The sequence below is a fragment of the Vollenhovia emeryi genome, unplaced genomic scaffold (genome assembly GCF_000949405.1).
Source record: "Vollenhovia emeryi isolate VEMERY1.0 unplaced genomic scaffold, V.emery_V1.0 DF939156.1, whole genome shotgun sequence".
In the NCBI taxonomy this organism is placed as follows: Eukaryota; Metazoa; Arthropoda; class Insecta; order Hymenoptera; family Formicidae; genus Vollenhovia; species Vollenhovia emeryi.
The window spans coordinates 1,854,668-1,865,809 of record NW_011967210.1 but is presented as its reverse complement, the minus strand read 5'-3'; the positions used below and the strand labels follow the sequence as shown (position 1 = coordinate 1,865,809).

The 11,142-nt window shown below is 39.1% G+C and overlaps 1 protein-coding gene across 1 annotated transcript in view; it reads left to right on the top strand.

The window, feature by feature from the left end:
- LOC105565035 (ubiquitin-related modifier 1) overlaps positions 1-5,724 on the top strand; it is an 11,583-nt gene extending 5,859 nt beyond the window's left edge. The window contains exon 5 of the mRNA XM_012017861.1: positions 2,089-5,724. Within this exon, the coding sequence (XP_011873251.1) occupies positions 2,089-2,157 (69 nt within the window). The 3' untranslated portion in view covers positions 2,158-5,724. The remainder of the gene's footprint in view (positions 1-2,088) is intronic.
- The last annotated feature ends 5,418 nt before the right edge of the window (positions 5,725-11,142 follow it).

The following is an 11,142-nucleotide window of genomic DNA, read 5'->3' as shown; positions in this document are numbered from 1 at the left end:
TACTTACATTTTTTAATTGATAAATTATAAAAAGCAAAAACTGACTTTTTACTTGCATCACCTATCTGTGTAACTAGCTTTGACCTTGAGACTACTTTTCGAGGTTATTTGAAGTGTTCTTTTTAAATAGGAACCCCTATTTTTTATTACATATTCTTATAGCTTACCTCGAGAGCTTTCCAAAACGCTACAATTTTTGAGTTTTTAAGTTGCAATATTTTGACATAAATTACAAAATATTTGCATGGTAAACAAAGCGTCGTAGTTGGTTCGTTGAATGCTTTCGTCGAATAAACTGGTATCAAGTGCCTGTTAATGATCATGTTCAATCATTAAAACGGAGGATAGTGCAGGCGTGTAACGAAATTACAGACGCACAATGTCAGCGAGCCACTCTTTTTTTTATTTTTATTATTAATTTTATTGGAGTCTGTTGAGCTTTTTTCATGTACAAAGTTGACAAATCGAATTGTCCGAAATTCGCGCATGCCACATTGCACTAAATCTATTCTCAAAACTGATACCTGTAATTTGCTGAATTGATGCACTTAAAAATAAGGGTATTTTGGTGTTGGGATTTTCATCTGAAAATGATCTCAGGAATTTGTCATTAGCGGGTGGTGCGTTAGGGGTATACAAATACGCTACGCGAGAGGGAACGCGCTAAAAGCCACATTTGTGCGCTTTAGGATTAATAAAATGAAGAATTCGATCGCGGGGTGCCGAGAGAGAGAGAGATTGCGGAGTTAAAAATATTAATCTGAAATGCGGCGGCTGTAGGCGGACGCGATACCCCTCGCGCGATATTTCTTTTCCCGCGTCGCCAACTCCCGCAGTGACGCACGGCTGTTTCTGGCGTCTGACAAACGGGATACCCCGTGACCGGTTTTTACAAACGGCATAATCGGCCTGTCGGCCACCGCTACCACTACCGTCGCCGACGCAGTAGATAGGGTGCCGGATAGCGAGTCCGGACGCTGAAAGGGCGCAAATGACCTCGGTTTGCCACACCCACGGGGAGAATTATCATTTTAAATTTGTAAATGTACACGCCGCGGCTATTAGGAGGAGAGACGCGATTCTCGCTGGAGTAACGCTCGAGCCCGAAGATGCTGCAGCGTCGGAACGAGGGAAAAGATGATGGCTCTGGCCATTATTATGATAATACCGCCGCTCCTTGGCGAAGCTTCTCTTCTCCACGTCTGCTCGCGTCTCCTCTCAGGGCGCATATACACACGGTGTACGTGTTGTCCGCTTTCCTCTTCCCGCCTGCGCTTCCTTTGCCACCCATAATACAGTAGATCACCCATAATACACAAAGGCCTCGTTTGATAATAGTATGTACGTATGTAAGATTAAAAGCAGAAAATAAGAAAGGAAACATAAGAACGGTATTGATAGTGTGGTGCGATTTAAAATATATTAAATCAAGAACATCATGTGGTTATCTGAATAACCAAATAAATTCACTAGCTACAAAGACTACATTTGTGGTTTATGCCGAAACTAGTCTTAATTCACATTTCTAATTACCTCAGCTGCAATTACCCCGCGGTGCAGCAAGGATTTTGTTTTTTGTTATATCAATTATTGTAGTTTGAAGCCAAATAATTCTCTGCAATGCTGCGCAACGTTGCTGCAATATTGCAATCTTGCAATGTAATATTTCTGCAATCTTCCTGCAATCTTTCTGTGCTGTGTGGAAAGTGACTGGAGGTTTATTAAAATTTTTATAACGTAAACTTTCGGCATGCAAAGGAAATGTTAATAATTTCAGATAAACTTTACCAAAAAGATGCAACAGAATTGTAGTTTTGACACTTTTTTCAGGGATCCATTTAAAATTCCGTTGCAAAAACTATACTTTCTGTTACTTATAAATTTAAGATATAAATAATTAAGAATAATATACGAAGAAATAGCATACAATTAAATTTCGATTGACTTGAAATTTTTTATGGAACACATACATCTATATACGTGAGATCAAATATTTTCTTAATGCTCCATTTCTTGTCGCGTCATTTTACGAGAGGGTTTTAGCCATATTTCGCGCCGCTCGATTGATCAGAGCAAGTATAATTTCAGGGTGAAGGCGATTATAAACTGTGCCCGCGGGACAGGGTGCTCTTCATCTCGACGCTGCACGGAGGATAGAAGATACGAATTTTCGATACAGAAAATTGACTAATTGTAAGGATAAATGTAATCCATCCAAGCATTGTCAACTTTTGTAATATGTATCTATGTAAAATATTTTATATTTCAAACCGTTGCATTTTAAATGCGACATGAGAAAATTAAGTACTTTCTTTTGCAAAGTTTATATCAGTATCAAGTAATTGTTTTATTTCATCACAATCATCGGTCAAAACTTGCAAACTCATTTCATTATAATTGAAATGTTTGTGGAGAAAGTTGTAATCTTTATTCTGAAGGGCCAGAACTTGTATGCAAGTTTTGCCTTGAAGAAACGATACTTATCACTAGTTGCCTTGAGATAAATTCATGTCTCATAAATTGTATTGCTATCGGAATGGAATATTTTCATACTCAAACTTCTTAGCATATCTTCTTGTACATATGATGTGACAAATCCTGAAATCCTTGGTTCTTTGCTTGATAGATGAATGCTCTAACATTGAACTTTACAGTGCTCTATAATTATAATGTTACATTATGAAAAATAATTGGGTTGCTTCGCAAAGATTTCTTTAGTAAAATCAATATTTGTATTTTACAAAAAGTATAAATTTGTTCTCGGACAAGCGTTCGGCCTACACACCTAAGAATACACATTTAGTTCGGTGTTCCATCTGATACCCAATGAATATGCGACTGATTTTCTTTGCGTTTTACCTTAACAATTTGACTACCACCGGGTTCACTTGTTATTTATTTTCATGTATTTCTATTTTCCCACTTGACTTCTCCCTACATTAATAAACCAGCTGCTAGTTGGGTGTAATTGTCTTTCTTATTGTCAATTTGTACTTTAATACCAGATACTATTCAGTTTACATGGTAACTCGTAAACTATCATATTGATCTGTCAAGTCATCACGTTTGTGTGCGCGAGTTAATTGAAACTTTTAAATTGCACCAATTAGTGATATATCAGTCGACTTTATTTTATAATCACGCGTGAATTGCATGTTCCCCTTGTTGGTTTCGCGTTATCATTTTTTTGTAAACGTGAGATATTTATTCCAACATGACGTTTATCAGATTCGCGTATGATGCAATTCGATGGATATTTAATTAAAAGCGAAAATTGCCCAAGTTTGAAAAAAATCTGTTTTTGATAAATTGAGATATTTGTAAACGAATAAGGTAAAATACATTTTTTGCGTACTTTATATCACATAAAGTATTTGAACTGTGAAATTATTTTCCGGTCAACGTTTGTAATTTCATTGGCACTTGCCTTTCAAAGCTACGTCTATTCTTTTTCTAGTCTCCTAGCTGTGAACACAGTCATTACATAGTGTATATAAATATAAGAGATACACCAATATTTATATACATTACAGGCTTGCATAGTTTTACGCTCATTACCTCGAAATTGTCTAACAACACGAGGTAGCACGCACTTCTCTTTTGTTGAAAGGAAAGAGCGATGAAAAATCGCTAGAAAAATCTTGTCAATTGCGAGATGGCTGTGTTTTATGTCGGCACACATGTTTGGACATGTTTGGTGCCTCTAGAAATTTCAATCACAGATCTGCAGCTTTTAACGGTAATCTTGAATGTACAATGCAAATCTGTATTACCGTAATGTATTACGTTGCTTCAACTTTATGTATGTTTGCACATAATCGAGAGCCTAATTAAAAATCCAAGACAATGTTATACTTTTCTTTAACGATTAGCGAAAGCTATTCCGACGTTGCTTGTAATTAGAGAAATACTTGCTATTTTAAAAGAACCAGAGTGCGTGCAATAATACATCTTTTGTTAAAAATTATACAAATATTAGCACGAGCATATTAATATTTTACGTGCATCGTTTTACAATATTTTTGTTTCACAAAGCGTGAGGTATCTTTGATACAGTCGATCGCCTCGTGTGCTCTGTAAATCTCAAGTGATGAAGGCAAGTGGCTTCTAATTAAAGCGAACGGGGGAAAGGGGAGGAGAAAGTCTCGTTAGTATATATCAAACTCGTAGTTAGTTGACGTATCTATGAAATAGATTTCACGACACCGGAACCAATCAATCGCCGGCGGATCGATGGGATCCACCACTGTGCCGTATAATAATCTAGCGATATACAATGGCGCCAATTAATCACGCGCATGAGCCGCGCGGAAAATCGGGAAGGGGAGGAGGGAAAGATCCTAACGAGCGTCGATCTCTCTCTCTCTCTCTGCGTACTTTTCGATCCTTTCGCGTGCGTGCGCGCGTGCACGCGTGCGGTCGCATGTGGGCGAGTATGCGAAACGCATCCGCCTATCAACGGAGGCCTGAGTGTGTCGCAATCGCTAATGGCCTGGCGGGGTTGGATGGTCCAGTGATTAATTGTGTCACCCGTGATTACATTACGGACGCTGCGGATCCACTATATTATATACGGTTATACGTGCGTGTAGCGGGCGGATTGCGCGTTACGTACGTGCCGCGCGATGCGCCGCGACGCGACGCACGAGGAAACGCGCTTGTAACAAGTCGGCTGCGACAGGGATGGCGGTGGAAACGGCGAACCGTCCGCTAATCCGCAATTGCAAGGTACACCTCGCGACCAGATGACGCATGGCGAAGAAATGCCTTGCTAATGCACCACGACCGGCTCGCGCGAATATCACGGGGCTTCTCGTATTTACTCGCCGGTCCCTGATGCTTGTCTGAAAGCACCCCGCGTATTTCATAGTCCATAATCTCTACGCGTAGCTGCATACTTCCGGGGTGGTTCGTGAGTGGCGTGTGAAACGGGAGGGCAGGAGGAGGAATTCCTTATTTAAATGTGAAAATCTTTATGGAAGAATGTTTCTATGTTGCGCGTAATGGAGAAGAAAGATCCTTTCTCGAACTAAGCTTTCAAGACTGCTGTAAATGTGGATAATTTTTATTCTTCGTTTAACTCCCCCGAAGGGGGGCGGAATCTTCACGCATACATTTTTCCACCTACATGTGGTGGGGGGGAGTGACTTATATGCGGGTGGAAAAATGTCCCTTCGGGAGGGCTCCACTTCGTTAAGATATAACCCTACCCACACTAACTCGAAACTGAGATAATTTTGTATACGTATCGTCTACATTGATACGCTTGAAAAAACTTTAATTGTGTTCACAATTCATTAAAAATAAAATATTCAATAAGTAATTTTTATTAAAATGTGTGACTATGACATTGTCGACTACAATATAGACAGATTGCTTGAATTAGTTGACATTTTTAAAAATAATATATATTTTAAGGCGAGGAAAATAACATCGAACGCGATATCCATGTGTTCACTAAAAAGATATTGAAGAAACGTGTTTAGTTAAAGTGTTAACGATGTATACGTGTAATTTCAAGCTTATCTCAAAGTTAAAAAACGGCATTGTACAACATGCATTTCGCAATATTCTTCTATAAGGGTTTGTCAGGCATAGATAAAGAAGTAATTTTATAAGATAGTTAAAAAAATCCTAGTGCACGATCTCTATGTCGACACGTTGATTATATCCAAATTGTGAACTCTATAGCATAAAAAGTAATAAAAAAGAGGCTCCGACGCACTCGGCAAATGCGTTTTTCTGATCAATTGTTTGAACTCCATTCCCTAAAACTATCCAAAGAAATATATTTCATCTTTCTCCTATATATTGAATTGAAATCCACATATCTCGCGTATCGAGTTTAAATATTTGTATCGCTCCGTCTACACCGATGGAAATCAGACACGTGCACAGACTCGCGGGGAATTAGACTCGAGGGCGAAAGGTCTGGATTCTCGCAAAGATGAAATCGGCATCGCCGTAGTATTAAAGTTTCGCGACGTCTCTAACAGTTGTTCCACTTTTAAACGCAGGTATAATTTCTGTTATCTCCAACTGGCGCGCGCGACGCCGCGAAATATAAAATAATAAAGGGGTACGCGACGAAAACGGGAACGGGACGGGACGGCGGGAACTTTGGCCATTATGTCGAAACAGTTTGGCGCTAACGCGTCTTCAACTTTTAACGGCTCGCCCTCGTATCCTCGTATTTCGTATCAGCTTTTCGCTATTTCTTGCAATTTAAGCAGCCGAATCTCGCGCCGCCGATCACAGTTTCAGGTGGAATACCTGAATCGAAATGTCGCTTTAAACTGTCAAGGCTGAGACAAAATCCAGAATTGGCGAAATATCTCTTTCTTCTCTCTGTCAGCGGTAATTACGCAGTACTTAGTGTCGTGTAATTACATTTAACCTACGGCACCCTCGCGCGAGCGCTACTATATTTATTTCAGTTTACCGCCACCCGGCCATTTGGCTACTAATCCTCTTAGTTTCTTCCTATCTGGCGCGCCGGTACGCGGCTTTTGTATTTCGATTCCAGCACGTACACCACGATTAAGCACCACATTTGTAAACGTACCAAAATATATTTCTTACCTACCAAGTACTGCAAAATTTAAATGCTTACATATTTAAAGAAGAACCGTCTTATAATAATGTCTTGTTATAATCACGACGTTATACATTATTGTTGTTTTAACGAATGCATTCAAGTAGCATTTATATCTTTGCGATAAAAGCGGCCACTTGAAAATCGCAAACTCGCCGTTCAAGGATTCGAACGGGGACGAGGCAAAGAGCCACGGTAAGGCACGGTAGTAGGTCACCGTGATAGATCGAGCGGGATTCGCTCGTAAGAACGAATAATCTTGCACGAATAACACCTGCCGGCTTGAGCTTGGCTACGAGCCCAAAATCATTTCGACAGAATCGAGTCCTATTCCCAACTGGCCTCCCATTTTCGCATTCTCCTTTCACCTACACTCGTTCGTCGTTGCTGTTACCGATCCGCCCCCTTTTTTTTGTAAAAATGTCTCCGAGACGTGGACCATCAGCATAAACTGAGTCGTTTTATGAGCCGTAGCCAAGTAGACACTATCGCGTTACATTTTCCTCAAGCGAGACGCCTGCACTGTTCCTCGCTCCGCGATTTGTGCTGCTGATCATCGCCCCGACCGACCGCGTTAAGGGTTTCAACGGCGACCCTTTCTACGGCACCTTTTTTGCCAAGTTACCTCTTTCTTATTCTGGAGATCTGAGAAAAGCGTGAAAAACATTTTCTTATGAAAAAAATGTTTGCGAATGGCCGACAGTAATGAGCTCAGCACAATTGTAAAGTGGCTTAACCAAAAAAAAGACACATATTTTCTTACGTGTATATTTAAATGTGGATCTGACCAAGGAATTAAAAATTTAATAAGCGAATTTTATATTACTAACACTTTTGTAAGAGTTTACTTGAGAAGTAGTGTAGTGTTCTTAATTTCATAAAACTATTCTAACTACCTTTTTACGCATTTTATCCGAGTTCATTTAGGCAGTGATAAAATTTGAAGTATGATAGTGTGAAATTTAATATTTGTTACATTCTGTCTCTTAGTTTGCAATGTTTTTTCAATTAAATGAGATCGAAAGGGTTAATTTTCAGCAGTGATATGAGAATGATGCGCGATGTAGTATCGATTTACGGATAAACATTACATGTCGCTAAAAAAGGCGTGGTTAAGAGTACAATATCTCGTGGAATCATTTGACCAGTAGGTTTACGGGAGTAGCCGGTCATAAAAAGCCTGACACATAGCTCGTAAAACCGACTTAATTCGTCCCATAAAGGGTAACGCCTTTGTCAAGACTAGCTCGCGACTAACGCTCGTTTTTCCTTCCGTTCGCATATGCTCTACACGTCTCGATCATTATTAAATTCCATCGATCTCCCGCATCAATTAATTAAGATATACTTTTATTAATTCACATCTTGTAGCTTACTCTCTTTCTATTTTTAATTACGACAACAGAAAGCAGACTCCGCCTAGTTTGCTTTACTTGTGAAAATGTTGTCAAGTGTTGACATCTTCTTCAAATATACTTGTCTTATTTATATTTCCTAAATTTATTTATATATAATAATTTACGCGAGTTTGTATACAAGTACAATTTTATTATTTGCGAACGTATAATAAGTTGAACTTGATTAATTTGTAATTTACCTTTTATTATTTATTTTTATGTTTACTTTTATTTATTACGATCAAATACTATTTGCATAATTATCTCACCAATATTAAATTGTATCGAGGAAGGCTTGTTAAAACCGAAACGTTTAATTAGTCATCAATTATTGAAGAATACAAAATAAAATGCTTCAATAATTTGTGTGGCGTCATTTTTTTCTTGCGAAGAATATCGTGCAATGTGGACGTATGGTGCATTCCTGGGCGAACGCACGCAACAATCAGCTATTTTCACTCCTCATGTGGTACATGTAGACATATTTGACAGCGACACAGGGGTAAGAGCAAACGGTGCGCAGAACCTGTGCGCTTAGAAAGTCGACGATGGAAGAAAAGATGGGATAATGGAGACGGGGGAGAAGGGGAGCGAAGTAGAAGAGAAGGAATTTTCTTGCCCTAATATCTTCCGATCTCCCGTCGAATGCACAACCCTAGCAAATTGGAAGGAGTGTGTGCACCCTCGCGGGCATGACGGTCCGGAGTGTATGTTAAGGGCGACGGCAGCGGAGGACGGGGATGGGGCGGATGACGGTGGATTGCACAATGCACGAGATTTCGTCCAGTCCATCGGGAGTCCCGTCGCGTCCCCACGGGCGGCTATTAGGGCGCGGGGTTTTCGCGGAGGGATTTCCTCCGCAGGATGGCAGGATAGCCTGACGACGCGTCGGGGGACGGGGGCAAGGATGGCAGATAATTTGTCCAGCGTCCCTTCCGTCACCCCTTCTGCCCCGTTCTGCCCCTTCTGCCCTTTCTTCTGCCCCTTCGTCGACGTTCGTCGATGCCCGAGAGAAGCAGGGGACAAGCCTGCGCCGCTGACCCGAATCTCAACTAGGTATCTCTATGTCTATTTTAGTTATTTACTCGTAACGGGCACACAGCCCTGGGTAATGTGCGCCAATTGTATATAATTGTGCAGTAAATACGTACCCAATCGTTGGACATGTAAGATACCGTTCGTATTTTAACTTGAAGTTTTCTCTATGTAGAAATGTATTTCTTCGTTTCATAAATGGAAGAGATAGAGATGCGAAATTTGCATTCTTTATTCCTTTTGAAATTTCTAGTATAGTCGTCTCGTATAAATAAATAATTCAACGTGTGTATCTCCGGAAATAAAACGTTTATATATGTGCGCCACGTATTGCGTTTTGTCTCTAATATATCGTACATAACTGTTGGTAGTTCTGATATAATACTTGTTCAAGTTTTTACTTTTTCATAGAGAAAGCTTTGTTGTCGCGAACAAACTTTTTCCAGTTTTCTTTGCCAATGTATTTAGAATGTTTCGAAACATCATATTTCTAAAAAGTGTCGGTACGTATGTATATATCACTCAAGTATTGTTGGTAGCTGGTGAGAATCGGTGAGAAGATGAAGAGATCGGTCATCACTAAAGGACAAATCAACGTTGTCACTATAACGACAAATAAATGTCAATTGTTTCGTTAAGATAAATAGAGAAAGGTGCAAATGGTAAGTTTCCTCAATTTGAAATTGCTCCCGCGGAATTTTAATTCGCACACAAAGCTTCCTTTATGAGGAAGCCACGTGCAAGTTTCTATTATAGTTAGGCCCAATCTCGTCCGGAAGTTGTGCCTCTGTGCGCGCGCTATCGTCAACAATTAAAATACCGCCAAAGCTAAACTGAATAATCACCGCTTTATAAAACTGGCGCGAATTGAGGAAAAATGGACCTGATTAGAGGATCTCTAATTTTCTCGTTACAGCGAAGAGAAAGTATAGCCGATTTCCAATTAACACTTTTAAGGAAACAGTGATCAACTAAAGCTTATACTGATGATCGTACGGCTGTCAGTACGTTTCTCTTACCGTATTTTCACATGCTCTGCGAGCGATCATAAATAACTGTCAGAGTGAGTATACACGAAATCCAGGATGCATTTAAGCTATCAATTTTCTTCATTATATCACGCGAGTTTATCATACCTCGACACCAAGTGTGAAGATATCTTGTTAGTTTTGCATCAACATGAGACCGAAATCATGTATACAGCGTATTGAATAATACATTTGCTGTATTGAATCGTATGTGAGAAGAAACAGAGGGAGAGAGAACATATTGAATAACTTTACACTCGACGCTTTGAAAATATATTAAAAATTTTATTTGCAAAAAAAATCAATTAATTTACGGTACATGTTCTCTTTAACAATTTTCTGTAAAAAGTAGTGGGGAATTTATAAACTGGATAATGCTTGCAGCTAGCTTCGTACTAAATGCGGTTACGCTGTATTTGTATTATGTTGTTCATGCTTTCGTTTAACGCATCAATTCCGACTTTCGCTATTTATGTTAAAAATAACGCACGGTACTTGAACCACGAAGGGTTCAAGTGTCATAGTGAGCATCGTTCAAGTTGCAAACTAAATGCTGAAAAGTAATTAGGCAAAGTACACTTTTATTTCTGATAAAATTTTATTTTTTAAAGCAAGATGAAGGAAAAAAGTAATATAATATTATCTGTACTCTCTAAAATTTGTGGAGTGAAATGTTGACCCTATATTGGCGTGAATATTTCATCCAACAGAGTGAATATTAACTCCAATGGAGTAAACATTTCACTCCATGGCAGTATTTTCACTCGACAAATTTTAGAGAGTAATACTATAATGATAGCGTAATTTAACAATCGTAGAATAAATAAACCTAACTTCCATACATAGTATAATATTGTTGTATGATATAATACGGTAATTTTATCTGAAGATTGACAAGATTTACACTTGCCGACAATGTTAAATAAATCTTTAGGTTTTATATTATACTAAAGATAAATTTTCTATGCGTACGAAAATATTTTCTTCGATGGTTGCGTCCTGTTTGGTTGGAAAAGTCTTGAAAGGAGAATAATTTCATAAGGACGAACACGGGGTCTTTAAACAATGGCCCCGGTTGGCACGGAGA